At 42.8% G+C, this 21,837-nt stretch overlaps 1 protein-coding gene across 1 annotated transcript in view; it reads left to right on the top strand.

Moving 5' to 3' along the window:
• The window catches only part of CRACR2A (calcium release activated channel regulator 2A), a 54,129-nt gene that overhangs the window by 2,815 nt on the left and 29,477 nt on the right, over positions 1-21,837 (top strand). Inside the window, exons 2-3 of the mRNA XM_075275080.1 lie at positions 19,233-19,466; positions 21,366-21,477. Of these exons, the coding sequence (XP_075131181.1) occupies positions 19,281-19,466; positions 21,366-21,477 (298 nt within the window). The 5' untranslated portion in view covers positions 19,233-19,280. The remainder of the gene's footprint in view (positions 1-19,232; positions 19,467-21,365; positions 21,478-21,837) is intronic.

Genomic DNA, 21,837 nt, shown 5'->3' with positions numbered 1-21,837 from the left:
TGTGGTCACATTGACGACACTAAAACGGGGCTGTGGTTGCTTAACACGGACCTTACGTGGATTTACATCTCCTGCAACTTTTCTTTTATCACAGAGGCTGCAGAGATGTTGAGGCCTACATAGGTCACCAATATCAGATCAGTGGGGTCTGATACCCAACCCCCCCACCAATCAGAAGATAGAAATCGCTGCAGTGTCAAAGCTACACAGTGTACAGAGCCATGCTTATAGACGTACACAGCTCCATATGCTGTGTAGTGGCAATTACTGGTTACTGCAGCTCACTTCCCTTATAAGTGAATGAGAACTGAGCTGCAGTACCCGGGCAAGTACACTACACAGTGTACAGAGCCGTGCTTATAGAAGTACACAGCTCCATATGCTATGTAGTGGCCATTACTGGTTACTGCAGCTCGCTTCCTATATAAGTGAATGAAAACTGAGCTGCAGTAATGGGCAAGTTCACTACACAGTGTACAGAGACATACTTATAGAAGTACACAGCTCCATATACTATGTAGTGGCCATTACTTGTTACTGCAGCTCGCTTCCCATATAAGTGAATGAAAACTGAGCTGCAGTAAGCGGGCAAGTCCACTACACAGTGTACAGAGCCGTGCTTACAGAAGTACACAGCTCCATATGCTATGTAGTGGCCATTACTGGTTTCTGCAGCTCGATTCCCATATAAAGTGAATGAGAACTGAGCTGCAGTAACTGGGCAAGTCCACTACACAGTGTACAGAGCCGTGCTTATAGACGTACACAGCTCCATATACTATGTAGTGGCCATTACTGGTTACTGCAGCTCGATTCCGATATAAGTGAATGAACACTGAGCTGCAGTAACCGGGCAAGTCCACTACACAGTGTACAGAGCCGTGTACATCTGGCTAGCACACCATTGTACTCAGTGGTATGTCTGTTGGACTGGTGGATGTCCTATCATAAGAATATGCCAAAATCAAAATCTCAGGCTCTCGTATACTGGATCTCCTGGATAAACTCTATAGCCGTCTACCATGTGACCATACGTAGGCGGCATAGCAGGCCAATGACTAGTACTACATCAGTCGTGCTAATGGTGGCGTCGCCGAGCTCACTGACATGTAATGGATGTAACCAATTTACACAAATATGTTAATGACAGTCCTTGTCTAGCCATTGCATGTAATTACTATCATCATAGTGTTCACACGTGCGCGCTATAATACTAAAGGCAATAAAACAACTGCTCAACAGTTACTATGTGAATAAGACCCAAATGAAATTAAAAATGAGTTTTTTTGAGCAAAAGCCTGAATGGATTTAGTAGAAGGGAGAAGTATAAGAACTTCCGATATATTTCCCATTGCTTTTGTAACCACACTTGGCTTTGACTCCAAAAACCGCAACAAAATCTGCAACAAAAAAAGATGCGTTTCCGCAACATTGGGGCCACAGCCTGAAGGAATATTTCAAGTATTCCTGTAACGGACTCCCCGTTAGTGAGAGATCTGGGCGATCCACAAACATGGATATATAGGGTTATGGGATAGAGGAGAGAAGCCAAGCTCTGTGATATATAGGGTTATATGATAGAGGAGAGAAGCTGAGCTCTGTGATATATAGGGTTATATGATAGAGGAGAGAAGCTGAGCTCTGTGATATATAGGGTTATATGATAGAGGAGAGAAGCCGAGCTCTGTGATATATAGGGTTATATGATAGAGGAGAGAAGCTGAGCTCTGTGATATATAGGGTTATATGATAGAGGAGAGAAGCTGAGCTCTGTGATATATAGGGTTATATGATAGAGGAGAGAAGCTGAGCTCTGTGATATATAGGGTTATATGATAGAGGAGAGAAGCTGAGCTCTGTGATATATAGGGTTATATAATAGAGGAGAGAAGCTGAGCTCTGTGATATATAGGGTTATATGATAGAGGAGAGAAGCTGAGCTCTGTGATATATAGGTTATATGATAGGGGAGAGAAGCTGAGCTCTGTGATATATAGGGTTATATGACAGAGGAGAGAAGCGAGCTCTGTGATATATAGGGTTATATGATAGAGGAGAGAAGCTGAGCTCTGTGATATATAGGGTTATATGATAGAGGAGAGAAGCTGAGCTCTGTGATATATAGGGTTATATGATAGAGGAGAGAAGCTGAACTCTGTGATATATAGGGTTATATGATAGAGGAGAGAAGCTGAACTCTGTGATATATAGGGTTATATGATAGAGGAGAGAAGCTGAGCTCTGTGATATATAGGGTTATATGATAGAGGAGAGAAGCTGAGCTCTGTGATATATAGGGTTATATGATAGAGGAGAGAAGCTGAGCTCTGTTATATATAGGGTTATAGGATAGAGGAGAGAAGCTGAGCTCTGTGATATATAGGGTTATAGGATAGAGGAGAGAAGCTGAGCTCTGTGATATATAGGGTTATATGATAGAGGAGAGAAGCTGAGCTCTGTGATATATAGGGTTATATGATAGAGGAGAGAAGCTGAACTCTGTGATATATAGGGTTATATGATAGAGGAGAGAAGCTGAGCTCTGTGATATATAGGGTTATATGATAGAGGAGAGAAGCTGAGCTCTGTGATATATAGGGTTATATGATAGAGGAGGGAAGCTGAACTCTGTGATATATAAGGTTATATGACAGAGGAGAGAAGCTGAGCTCTGTGATATATAGGGTTATAGGATAGAGGAGAGAAGCTGAGCCCTGTGATATATAGGGTTATATGATAGAGGAGAGAAGCTGAGCTCTGTGATATATAGGATTATATGATAGAGGAGAGAAGCTGAGCTCTGTGATATATAGGATTATATGATAGAGGAGAGAAGCTGAGCTCTGTGATATATAGGGTTATATGATAGGGGAGAGAAGCTAAGCTCTGTGATATATAGGGTTATATGATAGGGGAGAGAAGCTGAGCTCTGTGATATATAGGGTTATAGGATAGAGGAGAGAAGCTGAGCTCTGAGATATATAGGGTTATATGGTAGAGGAGAGAAGCTGAGCTCTGTGATATATAGGGTTATATGATAGGGGAGAGAAGCTGAGCTCTGTGATATATTGGTTTATAGGATAGAGGAGAGAAACTGAGCTCTGTGATATATAGGGTTATAGGATAGAGGAGAGAAGCTGAGCTCTGTGATATATTGGTTTATAGGATAGAGGAGAGAAACTGAGCTCTGTGATATATAGGTTATATGATAGAGGAGAGAAGCTGAGCTCTGTGATATATAGGATTATAGGATAGAGGCATCTAGTTATGGATCTATAAGTACTCCGATTCCCGCCATATGTTGTCTCATTAATATGCCATCTATTTACTCCACCCTTTGGTGATTTCAGATGAATCCATGTACCATGTAGTATATCATTACCAGGAAAGAAACAATTCTAAGCATTAATAAGTGATATAACACAGGCGGAGTCACATTTACCTTCCAGTTATATAAAATAAGAGCGATCTTAGGTCAATATTGACCGCCAGTCGTTTTCGTGTTTGTACAGAGGTGGCTTTCGGTTCTCAGGCTGCGGGATTAGAAAAAATACCTGAAGTGTTTATGGGATGGTGGAGAACCGAACTCCAAATACTGCTGGTAATGGCGGCGGAGAAGAAACATGTAATGCAGAGACTTCCATAGATGAGGCCGATCGGAGCGCACTATATCTAGATAATCTATCTATCTATCTATCTATCTATCTATCTATCTCCTATCTATCTATCTATCTATCTATCTATCTATCTATCTATCTATCTATCTATCATCTACTCTATCTATCTATCTATCGGACCTATATAGGGTCAAAAATGGCCAGATTGGGACCCTTTCTTATGCTATAGCTGACCCCGCCCAATAGTAAATGTATACTATATCGGCAGTACATTCCACTGCCATCTCTCATGAAATGGGATGTAATTCGAGGGGTGAGAAAACCGCCACTTGATAGCTCTATTTAGGGACGGTCTACGCACCTGGTAGAGATTACAATTGTTTTACGCAAATGAATGGACGCCACTGAAGAGACTTTTCCTCTCTCATTCTGAAATTGCAAGTGACAAGGGCAAAAATACTTGCATTGCTTGTTACGACAATCCCCCGGGCGCTGACAAGATTGAAAAATTGGAGTTTACTTGTAGAATTTTAACAAAAGAGCAGTTATTTGATATCGTCTGTCACTAGGAGGAGACTTCTAATGTAAACCATCCGGCAAGAAATATGTAATAACAAGGCTAGAGGTGATGAAGAAAACCTTTAGGAGAGGTCATAACTCAAAGACTGGTCTCAGGCTATGTTCACACTGCTGTCTGAGGCCTTAGATGTTTGACAGGATGAATGGCATTCCTCATAGGGCAATGCTGCCTGTCAAACTAACGAAAAAACATTACAGAACCTGATGGAACCCACTGAAAGTCATTGAGGTTCTTCTGGTGCTGGTGGTAACTTTATTGGAAATCCAAGACCTGGGACCATCTGTAAAGGAGATGTCCCACCATTCCCTCATCCTTCACAGGATAGCTGATAAATCTCTGACCACTGGAGGATTCAACACTTGGACCACCATCAGTTGCTAAAAACGGGTTCCTTATTCCTGGTTCCTAGACAACTCAGTCTGCAATTGCCCACTGCCACCCCATTCAAGTTCCATGTTTCTGAGGGATACAACCAAGCGCTATGTGTCTCCATCATTCCCATTGAAAATGAGCGCTTACCATGTGCATGCTCAGCCGTTGCTCCACTGCATGATGGACTCCTGTTTCTACAATTGGTGATGGTCTTCGTGATCAGACATTCAATACCTATCTAGTGGACCAGTGATAATGAAAATTGGGGGAGAACCCTTGAATGTCTCAACTAAGGATATGGTGAATGCATGGCTACCTTAGCTCAAAACTAGACTTGGGAAGTTTTGTTCCACCAGGGAAATTATTAGGACCCACCATCACTGGTAAAGATTATTTACACATCTAGTTGTGCCTTGTTCACTCCTCGATAATGTTCCCCAGTAGCGAGTTATTGGCTCTATATCAACTTCAAATGAAGACCCCTGGTGCCCATTGCTGTGAAGAACCTGGGCCCACTAGTACTTGGTTGGCCAGTTTGACCTTGTCTTAGGTCTTTCATAGGTAGTCATGACAAAGCTGTATATGAGAGGCCATAATGCTAATAATGAAAGTTGAAGTTATGGAAGCCTACCAAGATGCAGAAACAGAGGCCCATCAAAGTCAACTTCTAGACCTTCTATGATGTTATGTGTCATACCTACAAAGTCAGAAGATATGGACACCTAATGTATGATGACTTGCATGAGACTAAATACCAGTTCCACATATGATAGATGAAGGCTGACATGAGGTGTCTTAGGTCAACCAAAGTGTCCCACTAGAATCCTGATCGATCGATCATTTGTAGTGTATGGGAGAAGCCACCAGCAAGTCTTCCACAGCACCACCACAGGAGAAAATAAGCATTACACCCTGCCTATTGGAATCAATGGAATGGACATGTCATATACTGTATGGACTTATTGGATCCTCCAGAGCAAAGAGATGTTCTTTGTACCATCCAAGGCTCATATATGAGGGTCCTGTACTGAATAAATGAATGAAGTCTGGTCTGGGGATACCCTAAACCATATTTTCTGTAATGGATTTTCAAATCTGCCTTATATTATGGATATCGGCCATATTTTGTGAGAGGAACACCCCATAAGAAGACCACGTTTTAATACAATTTAGGATGGTTATCTCAAAGGTGTTACCTGGAAATGGATTTCTGAACCAGGCCAGAACCTGATGTCTGAATGCAGGGATCTACAGATACATTGTAAAGATAAGTAAAACCTGCAGAGCTACATGACTTCCTTAAAGCCATAGTGACAGCAAAAACATAAGCATACCTCCCAACCGTCCCGATTTCCGCGGGACATTCACGATTCCGGTGACGTGTCCCGCGGTGTCGGTTGGAGGGAGGTATGTCCCGATTTAATCTCAGATCTGCGCCCGGATGGAGGGACATGAATCTGGGGGCAGAGATGGAGGGGATATGAAACTGGGGGCAGAGATGGGGGGACATGAATCTGGGGGCAGAGATGGAGGGACATGAATCTGGGGGCAGAGATGGAGGGACATGAATCTGGGGGCGGAGATGGAGGGGACATGAATCTGGGGGCAGAGATGGAGGGGACATGAATCTGGGGGCAGAGATGGAGGGACATGAATCTGAGGGCAGAGATGGGGGGACATGAATCTGGGGGTAGAGATGGGGGACATGAATCTGAGGGCAGAGATGGAGGGACATGAATCTGGGGGCAGAGATGGGGGGGACATGAATCTGGGGGCAGAGATGGGGGACATGAATCTTGGGGCAGAGATGGAGGGGGTACATGAATCTGGGGGCAGAGATGAGGGGACATGAATCTGGGGGCAGAGATGGGGGGACATGAATCTGGGGGCAGAGATGAGGGGACATGAATCTGGGGGCAGAGATGGAGGGGGGACATGAAACTGGGGGCAGATGAAGGGTGTATATGAAACGGGGGGAGAGATAGAGGGGGGACATATAATTTACAGGTGACTGTAGGAGGATTATACTGTGAATGAATGAGAATGGGTGGAGTCAACATAAAAGTGGGTGGAGCCTAATTTTTGTCCCTCTTTTGACTTTCCAAAAGTTGGGAGGTATGCATAAGTACTAGCAAACACAGCATTCTGCATATATACAGGTCCTATAAACATGCAGTATATAGCTATCGTGGAATTTATTTGTGCTGTTATATGACGAAAGTTTGAAGAGATGAAAGGAACATGGCTGCTGTCTTCAAGAAATGGCATCTCTCTAGTTCATGCCTAAAGGGTATAAAGATGTCAGGAGAATATAGGTATTGCCTGATAAGACGCCTTCATTCTGAATGTGGCCCCTGGTACGGTCAGGTGATCCCAGGAACCTAAGGGAAAGTGTTCATTTTGCTGGTGGAAACTGCAGCCAGGTAGGCCAGTGGCCACTACAGGAGAAAAGAAGTATTACATGGTGGCCATTCATTGACAAAGATGGTTGGGTTGGCCGTTCTGGCTCATGAAGGACCCTTCTCTATGATGTCCTCCTAAGAATTGTTGTCTTCCTAAGAATAGGCCTTTAATAATGGGGGCCCTCAGGATAATCTCCTCTGGTGGACACAGATGGACACTACCATGTATGGTACTTGATCTCCACACTCCATATGTCACCATAGATGACATCACTGACCATCCCTTTACTTTCTTTCCACCATGTGAGCATGTTTTTTAGAATACGATCTGACTTTTGGGTCAGTGTTTGTGTTGACTGGTTCTTCTTCTTGTATCTGCCTCTGATCTAACCTTACCAACCTGTAATATTGTGTCCGGACATATTCTAGGAGTGATCTAATGCACCAGCTGGCTCCCGATGGGTCCAGCCCTATAAATGTGCTAATAAACCCTTTAATAGTTTACAGGTTGGTCTAGTCCCGTGACCATTATCTGCACTGACTGGATAATGGTTGGCCTGGCTTTGTGAATAATCTAATGGTTATAATTGGGCTCCTGGTTGGCCCAACCCTATAAACAAACCTTGTAACTCCCGAGACTTCCTGTTATCTAGAAGCAGCGACAATTCTAAGAGTCCCTGTTGTCTGAAAACTCTTCCCAGGAACGAATAGGGAAAGTAGATACTGGATGCATGTTGGGGAAGTGACTTGCAACGTTGGTCAGGAGATAGTATCCTGGCCGTTGGGTCTACCTTGGTGTGGTTGACCAAGAATATCCAACCTAAGTGAAAAAAACAGATGATCGGGTTCTTTGCAGAACCCTTAAATGGGTTCTCCAAGACCAGATACATAGTCTATTTTTAGGATAAGTCATAATATCAGATTGGTGGGAGTCTGACTCCCAGAATTCCCATCGATCACCTATTCTCCACTTGGTATACAACTGGAAGGAGACAGCTCTGTACACTGTCTAGTGGCCATGTTTGATGTCAGACTCCCATCGATCTGATATTGATGACCAATTGTAAGGATAGATCATCTAGTCTTGGAGACACCCTATGTATCTTAAAGGCGGCCCATTGGCATCTATCATGGCACCCTTGGGCAGGCAGGTTGATGACCTATTGATGGCACAGATAGGGTTAATAGTGAATTATTCATGTCTTAATGTATCAGAAGGAATAAAATGACTCCCTATGACGATTGTGATCTTGGACTGTTCTCAAGGTCCCGTTACAGGTGGCTTTGCCAGAATTGACTAACAGATTATACGTACTTGGAGATGACGCCACTCACCCGGAGCTCCCGCTGTATTTCTACAGTAAGTAAACAGGGAGGTCAACCTTAGAAAGTGACCGCGCTTCATATAGTCCTGCTTAATACGACACATGGGGTCCCCAAAAAAGGAGTCCCCAACAGCTGGAGGCCACTCATCTCTACGCCGCCTCCTTCTGCTCCATTATTACATGTATCACAATGGGTCGGTGGTCATGGGTGCCAATGGGGATTAGAAGGTTTTCTAAAAAGTTCTGCACAATGATAGATATTATTGGGATATAATAGAGGGATCATTTTCAGGGTATTTAAAGGGATTTGTAAGGGATTGGAGTGGCACCTTTAATGGAGTTGTCCAGAAACGTCATCACTAGAGGCTAGGATCCCGAGGGCGGGCAGTCTGCAGATACTAATAATACATCTATACATATAGTACTGACCAAACACATACGTGTGTATATAAACATGCACGCACAACCTATGTATACACATGGACTGTACGCATGATCCATATACACATACAGACATACACTAAATAATTACAGACACGTCCAATATCTCCATGCTCAACAAAGCACACCCTTGTTATATACGTACACAAATACAGTATATACACACTACATACATACCTGTATAATGCTGCACACACACAAAATACTGTGTACTAAATATTTTCACGTGTTCACATTTGATATACTCACAAATACATATTACACTCACCAAATACAAATATACAGTGCATACATATACTTTTGCACACATGTGCGAACTATATGCAGTACAAATACATATAGATATTTTTTACAGTATATAATGCATATATCAACACTATACACATCTGCAGAATGTTGCACACGTGCAAACTATATGCAGTACAAATATAAACACAAACACTCATATATATATATATATATATATATATATATATATATATATATAGTGCATATATTATATGCAAACATATATTAACACTACATACATACCTGCAGAATTTTGCACACACATACCAACTATATGCAGTACAAATATATATATATTTATATATATATATATATATATATATATATATATATATATATATATATTCTGTAGTTCATAGTGCATATGTTATATGCATACACATGTCAGCATTACATACATACCTGCAGAATGTTGCACACACACATACATAGTAACTATTTTACACCAATATTTTCAGATTACACACACTGCCATATACAGTACACATATACCATACATACTGCTGCTGTCTGTTTAGTACACAGGTCCCTACACCTGCTTACACAGTGGGGGGCACCTATGGGAGGGGGTGCTAAATAGTCAGATGGCAGAGCTTCTCCAGCGGGAACTTTATACCTGTAGCTTTTCCTGAAGTGCATCACCCCTCCCCCCGTCCCGACAACACTCGCATACAAACAACCACTGTAAATGATACTGAGTGAATCCCCGGCACTGCCTACAATGCTCCGTAAGAGCAGAGACACGTCTTATCTATCTCAGCCGGCGGGTGGCGCACGCGGAGCCATAAAGCTGTCAGCGCGGAGCTGATCAACGTGAGGAAGTAAGAGCGCGGGGGCGTGGCCGCACAAGGCAGTTACTGCAGTTAAAAACAGACAACAGGAGCCACAGTCGGAGAGTTTGTCCCAGCACAGTGCTTGGTGCCGGCAGGTATGTACAGGCTGTAAAGTGGGTCAGAGAATAACATTGTACATACTGTGCAGAGATCAGGTCTCCAAGTTCCTAGCTGGTTTTAAAGCAATAACTTGTGATTTTCTGCTGGTCTTAAAGGAGCGGTAGCTTGCGGATTGGACTGTGGACTGATTTTGGCATCAACTCTCATATAGATTAAGATGGAAACTCCTAACCTCAAGTTGACTTATCTACTGTCAGCATTAAGATCTCGAGTCACGAACGCCAATGGTCGTCCAGTTCCCTTGTGCATACTTAGTCATGTTATACCGTTGCAAGAAGGAACTGATGCTGGACACTCTGGAGGCGACTTCAGCAGTCCTAACAAAGCTAGCACGCGTAAGATGGAGCCTAAAGGGCTTTATGAAGATACAGAGGCCGCAGGGAGCAAAGCTGGGAAGAAAGTGCTCGCCTGCCAAGTACGAGGCAGAGTGAAGTGGTTCAATGTCCGGGATGGCTACGGCTTCATTACCGTCAACGACACCGGAGATGACGTGTTTGTCCACCAGACCGGCATAAAGAGGAACAACCCATACAAGTGTCTACGCAGCGTTGGAGATGGCGAGCCTGTGGAATTTGACATAGTGGAAGGAGAAAAGGGTCTGGAAGCGGCCAATGTCACAGGCCCTGGTGGGGCCCCGGTTGAAGGAAGCATATATGCCCCCTACAGATGGCGATATCGTCAGAATTTCTAATGGCCAAGGATATATGACGTTGCAGAGAAGTAAATGAGCTTTGACAAGAGTTTGGTAGTGAAGTGAAGTTATTTCGACTTGTCTGACAAAAATCCCACCTTGAGGTGCAGTGGTGGTCAGTAGGACCTGGCAACCATTCACATGGATGGGCTTGTAGTGAAGGTGCCTTTCATGGCTTGCTGCCCTCGGCCAGAGTGATGCTACATGGTGTACCCAGTGCGGATATGGCTATATACTTTTCAGGCATGAAAAAGTCGCAATTTTTTATGCAAGTCAGGGTTTTGTGCAACGTTTTTCTCACTTTCGCCCTCGAAAGGGGCCATGGCCATTGGTGGGGCCATTGGTGGTCATATTTATGAGCAGGCACATGGCCCCTCTGGAGTAAGCACCAGGTATATAACTAAGCTTACACTCAGGCGGTGCAGAGAGCGTAAAGCCCGTCCCATTGTGTGCTTATGGATGATTTTTTACTTACCTATGACCCCGTTTCAGGATGTCCTGAGGTAAGTAGAGGGAGGTGGCTGTAGCGGTGTCGCACCAACATCTCCAACCAGGGCTGACCCCCCTTGACTATATTATATCCACCTCCCTGCTGTTCCCATCTAAAATCCTGCGCATGCGCCGAATGGACAGTCAGGTACATACGCAGTAATGTATCTCCCTGGCCATAGTGACTTTTATGGTGTTGTCCAAGTGCTGCGTTTCGACTGGATTTAGACTACTATGGTTGCCATATTACGGTCATACACATCTCAAAGCATGGCCGTGTTCATGAGTCATTACAGTTATATCCACAATTGTGAGTTCTAGTATTAGGACGTCCCCCCTCCCCCCCATTTCCCCATCAGACAGGTCATTTAGTCAGGAAGATATTTTTGTGAAATTGTCCCTATTTTTTTATTTGCTTTCTGTCCTCTTTCGAGAGTTTTCCATTTTCATCTCTATTTATTGCTAGATTGCAATGCAGCAAAAAAATTTGTTTTTAAAAAAGTGAGAAATGTGAGAATAAGCTATTTTAGGTTTTATATTCAATTCCAAAACATACATAAAGTTGTAGAGGATTATGATGGTGACACCTCAATGGCGTCTGAAGGGCTCTCAGAATCAGAGGTGATCTGGCAGATGTAGCAGAGCTGAGCTTGTCATACATTCATGTTACTTTTTTGTTTTTTAGCTGCTCCTCACACTAGACCTTTATATGTATATGGATCTTAATAGCTTTTTATTGCAGAGAAAGTCAGCATTAATCTGGTATGTAAGTTAGGTGCCAAGTGCCCGAGGGCAATCCCAAACCTGGCACATGCTCATAAACCCTGCTCAACGTCAGTATTCACATTGACATCTCTACGTATAGAATAAATGGCACATGCGCAGTGTGCTCCGTACTGGATATCAAGGAGAAGTAATGTAATGTATGTACACAGTGACTGCACCAGCAGAATAGTGAGCGCAGCTCTGGAGTATAATACAGGATAAGTAATGTAATGTATGTACACAGTGACTGCACCAGCAGAATAGTGAGCGCAGCTCTGGAGTATAATACAGGATAAGTAATGTATATACACAGTGACTGTACCAGCAGAATAGTGAGCGCAGCTCTGGAGTATAATACAGGATAAGTAATGTAATGTATGTACACAGTGACTGTACCAGCAGAATAGTGAGCGCAGCTCTGGAGTATAATACAGGATAAGTAATGTAATGTATGTACACAGTGACTGTACCAGCAGAATAGTGAGCGCAGCTCTGGAGTATAATACAGGATAAGTAATGTAATGTATGTACACAGTGACTGCACCAGCAGAATAGTGAGCGCAGCTCTGGAGTATAATACAGGATGTAACTCAGGATCAGTACAGGATAAGTAATGTAATGTATCTACACAGTGACTGCACCAGCAGAATAGTGAGTGCAGCTCTGGAGTATAATACAGGATGTGACTCAGGATCTGTACAAGATGTGCTGTACTTCAATGTATTTACAAAGTTAATCAAGGTTGTATGTAGATTAGCTTGATATATAAACAGTAAGACAGCGTTCACAGGTGGACATGCCCTTTAAGTCAATATTCCCTGAGTGATACCTGCTTTTTATTCTATGCTCCGGCTTTGATCTCAGGTATATTAGGGCACGGCTCTGAACCTCTTTGCTTATCCATAAACTACACACAATGTAAAATCAATGATGCCGCGTCCACACATTATAATAAAATCCTATATTATTACGTACTAATGCGTTTTCTCCAGAGATCAGAAGAGGTTAGCGTATTCTTTAATTGAAGGAGATTTTCCTTCCGTACCAAATGTTCTTTATCACAGCCGATGTATTAAATACGTCCTGACATCTTTGTATGTCAAGTGTTATTGACACGGATACTAAAAGGGAATGGTTTTATGGTGCATACAAATAGGGGAAGAACTGAAGGGCGGGAGATAAGATTTCATATAAAACCTTCCATCGCTGTCGTCCGAGTGTTCGGATAGAGCCCCTTTAAGTAATATGGAGGATGGATCCAATTCCTTGTCCTATTCACTTGAGCCACCATCTTTCTAATGGACCCCCCCCCCACAGACAGTATATGGCTTCTTAAGTATATGGCTTCTTACCCTAGTATATTAAGGGGGCGTTCACACTACCGTTGGTGTCCGTTTAAAAGAAAAAAAACGGACACCTATCATAACGGACATTAACGGACACTAACTGATGCTAACTGATGTTAATGTGTCCGTTTTTTTAACTGATCCATTTAATGGATCAGTTAAAAAAAACGGACACATTAGTATCAGTTAGCATCAGTTAGTGTCCGTTTTTTATACTGTCCGTTTTTTTCTTCTTGCTGTTTATGCTTTCTGAGCATGTGCAGAAAATAAACGGACAGAAAATAACGGACTGTAACGGATGGCCATCAGTTACTGTCCGTTATATGTCCGTTGCCCATAGACCTCAATGTTAAATAAAAAACGGACACTTTCTGTCCGTTTTTTCAAACGGACAAAAAAATCCTGCATGTGTGATTTCTCTGACGGACATGGTTGTTAACGGACCCTTAAGGACACAAACGGACACAAACTGACAACAGATGAAATCCCATTGAAATGAATGGAAATTATAACGGACACAGCTAGTGTCCGTTGCTAAAATCTTGAACGGACAGTAGCAACGGACACTGCAATCGGACACCAACGGTAGTGTGAACGCCCCCTAAGATGGAAACTGGAAATAGAATTTATTTTTATTAAAGAAAATAAGATATAGTGTCCTATAGGTATCTCGATGGACGCACAAATAGCTTTCCTAAGTGTCCCCGTCACTCAGTGTCACTATATATACCTCTTATTGCTCAGTCTCCCCATTAGGTCCAAGGTTATCCCGGTCAGTCATGTCAATCTCTCTTCCACACACTTCAATGATTTTCTCCTTTTACTATAGACTTGAGACCTGGCGTAGATGATCTTCTGTATCCTCCTGTTCTAGAAACCACATGGTATCAGAAAGTATATTTAGATCGAGACATGACCCCATGGTTGGCCATGTCCACCAAAATGGTACCCACCTTTCTCTGCTCAAGGTAAAGGAGTGGAAATCCTATGTGGACGACTCCCGGTAAAATATTATCCTTCACCTCCAATGTGTCCCGATTGGGCATCTGGAAAATGGTTGCCCCGTAGGGACTTTACACCAACCTCAGTGTGCTTGATGGCAAGCTGTCGACACCTTCAACTTTACAAGCAATAGCTATAGGGTCTGCCCAGGAGAGCAACAGTCCGGCCAACAATTGTGGTTCAGTTCTCGGCAGTTCTCGATCCCTTTTGCCGTAGTATTTTTATAGTCCTTCCCCGAACAGGATTATTTATGACTATTGATCAGACCTATTTTCCATATCAGTCCAGGGTCTAAGGACGCATTCACGCATACTTATATGGGGGACATATGCAACATGCTTTGCATTTTTGGCGTGGTGATGACTTAAATATTTGAAGCTGAGCCATTGTATTAACACCTTGTTCCCGCGCCCATAATATATCCCGCTTGAGAATGGTTTTTTTGGTGACTTCACTTCCAAAAATATGGAATAAAAAATAATCACCCCAGAACATAAATGGAAAAAGAACTCGCACTCCAATGGGTGCTCTAACGTGAATATCGAAATGCGAAAGGGTATCCGGCAAAATATGTTTGAGGTTTTTGGTCAATTACAACCTTCATCAGATGGAGATGATATGGCCTGGTTACTAGAGATGAGCGAGTAGGTATTCGATCTAATACTACGGTATTCGAAATACTCGTACTCGATCGATTACTACTCGCTATTCGAATGGAAAAATTTGATGCAGAACCAGCATTGATTGGCCGAATGCTCTACAGTCAGCCAATCAACGCTAGTTCTTCTCCTACCTGCCGACTGCGCATGCCCGCGCTACAAGAAAATGGCCGCTTTGACTGTAAGCGGCCATTTTCTCGTAGTGCGGGCATGTGCAGTTGTCTCTGCCCAGGCCCGATACCTGGCAGAGTGAATTCATTGCCGGATGACAACGCGGGGACACTGCGCGGAGAAGACTTCTCAGAGAATCCAGGCCGACCCTCACTCGTGGACTTGGTAAGTTCAGTTTGATCGAATGTTGCCTACCCCTGAAACGAGCATTTTTCCGCCATAGACTATAATAGGGTTCGATATTCGATTCGAGTAGTCAAATATTGAGCGGCTACTCGAAACGAATATCGAATATCGAGTATTTAACTACTCGCTCATCTCTACTGGATACCACTTGATCCGTACATTCAATGACGCACCCCAGTATATTATACACCTGAAAACTAAAGATTGTCCCGCAAAAAATAAACCCTCATATAGCGTCGTCAATTGGAAAATAAAAAATTACCAAAACATATCAATAAGGTATTGTCGTAGTCGTACTGATCCATAGAATGAAAGGTAACATGTTCTATAGGGTGTATGGTGAACGGCGCAAAGTGTATAAAAAACAAAGCCAGAATTGGTGCTTGTTTTCATCATGATGGTAGGTTTGGAGGTTCGTTGTGTCACGTCAGACTGTCATGGCGTTGGAGTGAAGGCCTCATCGTTGATTGACATGGCTAAAAGGGTGGCCTTGGCAGGTCATGGCTGAAGCCTTGTGGGCCAAGACACCTGTCCGGGCCAGGAGGGAGCCAGTAGAGCTACAAAACACCCTCCGAAAGGAGTAAAGGGCCACTTTAGGTCCACTAATACTCCCCCATTGTTGAGTAAATGCCGTGCCGAGGACCTTGTGTTCTTAAGACTATCTTCCCACTTTGTTTTCCCAACCTCAAAGTCTGTCGCCCCGGCCAACATGTCTACGTGTGCAGGTTACCCATGTTTTCTACTGTCTATAGGTGACCTCATGCAGTATAACCCTCATTCACCTCATTGTACTGTGAGACGAACAGAAATAGATAAAAGCAAGTAGAGTTACACTTCAAGCCTAAGCCCTGAGACACCCGACCTGAGCTGATCCTGGATAATGGCGTCTATTATGTCTAGAACGAAATCATTCTAGAGAGACATTAGTGATCCAATTGATTGACTGATGTGGGAATAGACTGAAGTCACCTAAAGGAATAAGGTCATTCAACATGGACGACCAGGGCCTAACACTATGGATATGTTCACACATAGCAGATACTCTGCAGAACATTTGTTTGCAGAAAAATATTAGCTTATTAGTACCAGCAAAGAGGATGAAACCCACCCTGCGGCCCGCAGCAAAAAAACAGCTATGGCAACACATGACTGTCCCATATAGGGCTCGCAGTCCTTATCAGTATGTCTTTGGCGTGTGGGAGGAAACCAGAGTACCCGGAGGAAACCCACGCAAACACGGGGAGAACATACAAACTCCTTGCAGATGTTGTCCTTGGCAGGATTCGAACCCAGGACTCCAGCGCTGCAATGCTAACCACTGAGCCACCGTCCTGCCCTGTTTTTTCCTGCACCATTTTTTTGCAGTAAGTCTGCAGAGGGTTCCTCTGTATACTTTCTGCTTCCATTATAACTATAGGGCAGTGATGGCGAACCTTTTAGAGACCAAGTGCCCAAACTGCAACCCATAACCCACTGAATTATCCCTAAGTGCCAACACGGCAACTTAACATTAATATCTTGCGGATCCACAATTGTGGACAGTTATGGACCCGCAAAATACAGTCGTGTGAATGGGGCTCCGCAGTAGGCCCCCCACACAGTATTATATGCTCCATTTTGGGCACCCATACAGTATTATATGCAGCACTTTGGCCCCCATACAGTATTATATGCTCCATTTTGGGCCCCCATACAGTATTATATGCTCCTGTACTGCATTCCCATTAGTGAACCATCCGGACAATGGAGTGCATGCCAAAAAAGAGGGCTCTGAATGCCCCCTCTGGCACTTGTGCCATAGCTTCGCCAACACGGCTACAGGGAAACCACCAGAATTTCCGTAGGTATAATTGACATGCTGCGATTCCCGAAACTGCAACTGTAAGATCTGTGGGGGGGACCGGGGACAGATGACATAATGATGAGCTATACTATTGGATTTGGGTCCAGAAAATCCCTTTAAGAACCTATATAAGGACAAATCAATGATCCTCTTTGTTGTCCACAGCAACCAATCACAGCCCAGCTTTCATTTTCTACAGTGCCCCGCTTGCTTAGAGATGGCCAGGACCTAATCTAAGGCCTCATTCACACAACCAAGTGGAAAGGTTTTGTTAGCTTCATCAGTCTTGATCAGTCCCATTCGCTCAATTGGGAACCCAGTTCTCGTAAATGGTGGCACCCCCAGCGATCAGACACTGTGGATAGGTGACAAGCCAATGGACTATGCCCTTTCTTGTGCCTAAAGTTGCCTCGCCAGCATATTCGGATGGCGATTATTGAGGGTCAAGGGAGTTACAATGGAAACCTACGCCGATACCTAACCTCCATATCTATTCTGGTGCTGGGGTGGTAGGCCGAAGCCTCTTCGTAAATCTCATGCAACGGCCAATGGGGGATTTATGAGGAATCACATGACTACTTATAAATCTGGCGTAGATTTTAGGCATCATTTACTCCAATCTTCTTGAGCGGAGGCAATGGCTGAAGGCTATAGGGGGGCAGCAATAGACGTCGCTACCAGGCCCTGGACCCTACGGGGACCCCATGGTTCCCCAGCAACATAAAATATTCCCCAATTTTCCAAGACACAAAGTAGGTACAGATTTTGTACTGGGGCCCAAGAGCTTCCCTTTTTCCATTTCCATTTAAAGGGATCCTATCATTAAAATTTAATTTTTTCTGCCTACTACGTAGGAATAGCCTTAAGAAAGGCTATTCTTCTCCTACCTTTAGATGTCTTCTCCGCGCCGCCGTTCGGTATATAATCCGGTTGTCGTCGGTATGTAAATGAGTTCTCTCGCAGCACTGGGGGCGGTCCCCAGTGCTCAAACAGCGCTGGGGCGTCCCCAATGCTGCGAGAGAACTCTCCAGCGCCGCCTCCATCTTCTTCTGGAACGGGTCTTCTTCGCATCTTCTTCCGGGGGTTGGCTTCAAACTTGTAGGGCAAAGCCGACTGTGCATGCCCGCCGGCCACAAGAAAATGGCCACTTACACAGTATTGTATTTTCTTGTGGCCGGCAGGCATGCGCAGTCAGCTGCTCGAGGACTAGAAGTTTGAAGCCACCGCTGGAAGAAGACGTGATGAAGACCCGTTCCTGAAGAAGATGGAGGCGGCGCTGGGGAGTTCTTTCGCAGCATTGGGGACACCCTTAGTGCTGTTTGAGTGCTGAGGACCACCCTCAATGCTGCGAGAGAACTCATTTACATACCGACGAAAACTGGATTATATACCGAACGGCGGCGCGGAGAAGACATCTAAAGATAGGAGACGAATAGTCTTTCTTAAGGCTATTCCTACGTGATAGTGAGAAAAAATTAAGTTTTAATGATAGGATCCCTTTCAGACAAAAAAATGGAAATTTGCGCCTTTTTTTTTTAACGCCACAAATCTGACATGGGGGATTAAAAATTCTCCTCCATAGCCCTTGTATTATATCATAATGGGTAGAGCCCAGGCCCATCTATAAGGAGGGTCGAGGTCTTAGTAGTCACACTTAGGCCATAGAATTTGTAGTGACCTGTGTGTCACCGAGGAAGACGCTACGGTTATTAACGGTAAATGGTAGGAGGGCGCGCGGTTACTGATTTTCCTTTGCGGTTGCGTTACGAGGATGAGGGTGTTGCGGTGTATGATTGTATATGGCGGTAGACAATGAATTGAATGCTAAGAGGCCTGAAGAGCGTCACCCTTTGTCTCAACGGTCCACCCAGGTCCCCACTGTAGAGCAAAGTAATTACCTCCCCATTCGTTGTGTTGTGTGTTCCAGTCCAGTTTATTAAAGGAACAGACCGACGCGTTTTTTTCATTTTTTTATGAAGAGGCTTTTTTTCTGTCTTTCGCGGCTAATTAAAGAGACGGTTGCTAAGAGATGACGAGAAGCTTCGCTGCCGGGCTCTAATGCACTTTCAGGGATTTCTTTTTTTTCTACCTTTAACATTCAGGTTCTTGACCAGAGTTTGAAGCTTCCACAAGAAGAAGTAGACGGCACAATGGCGGCTATAGAAAATTCTTCAACACTACAAGTCCAGCAAAGATCAACTGGACCCGAGGCCTCGAAGGAGGAACTGAAATGGACAGAAGGGCGAGGGGCGCAGATCATGTTGGGGAAGGCACATGAGTTTTTCCAGATCTGTGATATTGAAGATAAAGGATTTATTACACGCCGGGATATGCAGGTAAGAGTCAGACGGTGTCAGGAGGAAGGGGGCGCTACACCCATCCAATGAAGCAAAGATGATTTCTTTTTTATTTCATTTAAAATGGAAGCAAGAAGTTAGTAAAAGAAAGTTTGCCAACATATCATATCTCTTTTTCTCCTCTGATTATCTATCTCCTATCTATCTATCTATCTATCTATCTATCTATCTATCTATCTATCTATCTCCTATCTATCTATCTATCTATCTATCTCCTATCTATCTATCTATCTATCTATCTATCTATCTATCTATCTATCTATCTATCAATCAATCAATCATTATCTATCTATCTATCATCTATCTATCTATCTTTCTATCTATCTATCTATCTATCTATCTATCTATTATCTATCTATCTATCTATCTATCTATCTATCTATCTATCTATCTATCTATCTATTTCTTTATGCATGATAGTTAATATCTATCTGACCAAGAAATATAATTGGTGGGCTCTATAGCTCCATCTTTCTGTCTGTACATCTATCTACTACTATCTCTATCTATCTATCTATCTATCTATCTATCTATCTATCTATCTATCTATCCATCCATCCATCCATCCATCCATCCATCCATCTATCTATCTCGTATCTATCTATCTATCTATCTATCTATCTATCTATCTCCTATCTATCTATCTATTTATCCATCCATCCATCTATTGCATATCTATCTGTTTATTTACATTAACTTTGCTTTGTAATTCATGAAATTATGCAATGTGAAGTTAACATTCACTACATCTATACCTAGCAATCTATCTATATATAGACAAATACATTGATTATCTATATTTCTCTCTGTTTGTCTCTCACTACCTATATTTATCTAGCTATTTCTCTATCTGTCTGAAGGAGAGATTACCTCTGCATACACTTGGTTATGGCTGCTCCTTCTGTATATTGGGTGCAGTAGTTGATGTAGATGATTTGTTCCTACACCAGTAAGTAATTGACTAACTTGATATTACAGATAGGAAAATACAGCAGACCTTCTATCTATCTATCTATCTATCTATCTATCTATCTATCTTCCATCTATCTATCTATCTATCTATCTATCTATCTATCTATCTCCTATCTATCTATCTCCTATCTATCTCTATCTATCTATCTATATATCTCCTATCTATCTATCATCTATCTATCTATCTATCTATCTATCTATCTATCCATCTATCTATCTCCTATCTATCTATCTATCTATCTATCTATCTATCTATCATCTATCTTTCTATCTATCTATCTATCTATCTATCTATCTATCTATCTATCTATCTATCTCTATCCTATAGTGGATGTAACACCACAGTATGTTGTATACATCAGTACAGGTGTCAGGTAAACCCTATATTCTGGGGAATAGATCCTTGGATATTGAACGACCATTTCAGTTTATTTTCTGATTTTTACGGGTGTGATATACACAAATATAATAAAGATATATCTGCATATATCTAATACAGTGGAGTTGAAGATATTATATAATTTATATTGTCGCATCACACTGTGGCTTTTCAGATAGACATGACTAGAATGGGCTCCGTGTGATAAGATTGTGTTTGACCACAGTCGCTCATGTCTCTCTTTGTATTGTAGTACAGGTGTGATGCAATTATTGTGTAAGTGTGATACCTATTAGAGCAGGGTACCATGGGGGTAGACAGTGGTGCTGATGTAGAGATCTACTATACTATGGCTATTCCTACGTGTTAGTCAGAAAAAAAGTGTATCCAATGAGAGGATCCCTTTAAATCCAATGAGAGGATCCCTTTAAATAAAAATCTACAAACAATCAGAAAATAAAAACAGATTAGAAAAAAGTGATACATTTCCAGATTTCTTTACACTGCTCTTCGCTTATTTCTTCTAGAGGCTTCATGGAGAACTTCCGCTTAGCCTTGATGAACTGGAAAAAGTATTCGATACTTTGGATTCAGATGGGAATGGATATCTGACCCTGGAAGAATTCACTACAGGATTTAGTGAGTGGTCTCTACGAGTTTTTGCAGATACATCAAAATATTACCTTTAAAGAGGCACCGCAGGAAAAACATATAGACTAGAGATGAGCGAACAGTGAAATGTTCGAAGTTCCAAATTCGATTCGAGTAGCCGCTCAATACTCGACTGTTCGATCGAATATCGAACCCCATTATAGTCTATGGGGAAAAAATACTTGTTATGGGGGAAACCACTATTCGACTCTGGAGGGTCACCAAGTCCACTATGACACCACAGGAAATGATGCCAACACCCTGTAATGCAACTGGGACAGCAGGGGAAGCATGTCTGGGGGCATCTAACATGGCGAAGTCACTGTATTACGTCGGGATCCCTGTCAG

The sequence above is a fragment of the Leptodactylus fuscus genome, chromosome 5, assembly GCF_031893055.1.
Source record: "Leptodactylus fuscus isolate aLepFus1 chromosome 5, aLepFus1.hap2, whole genome shotgun sequence".
NCBI lineage: Eukaryota > Metazoa > Chordata > Amphibia > Anura > Leptodactylidae > Leptodactylus > Leptodactylus fuscus.
Note: the sequence above shows the minus strand (reverse complement) of the source record. Positions and strands in the feature narration are given on the sequence as shown.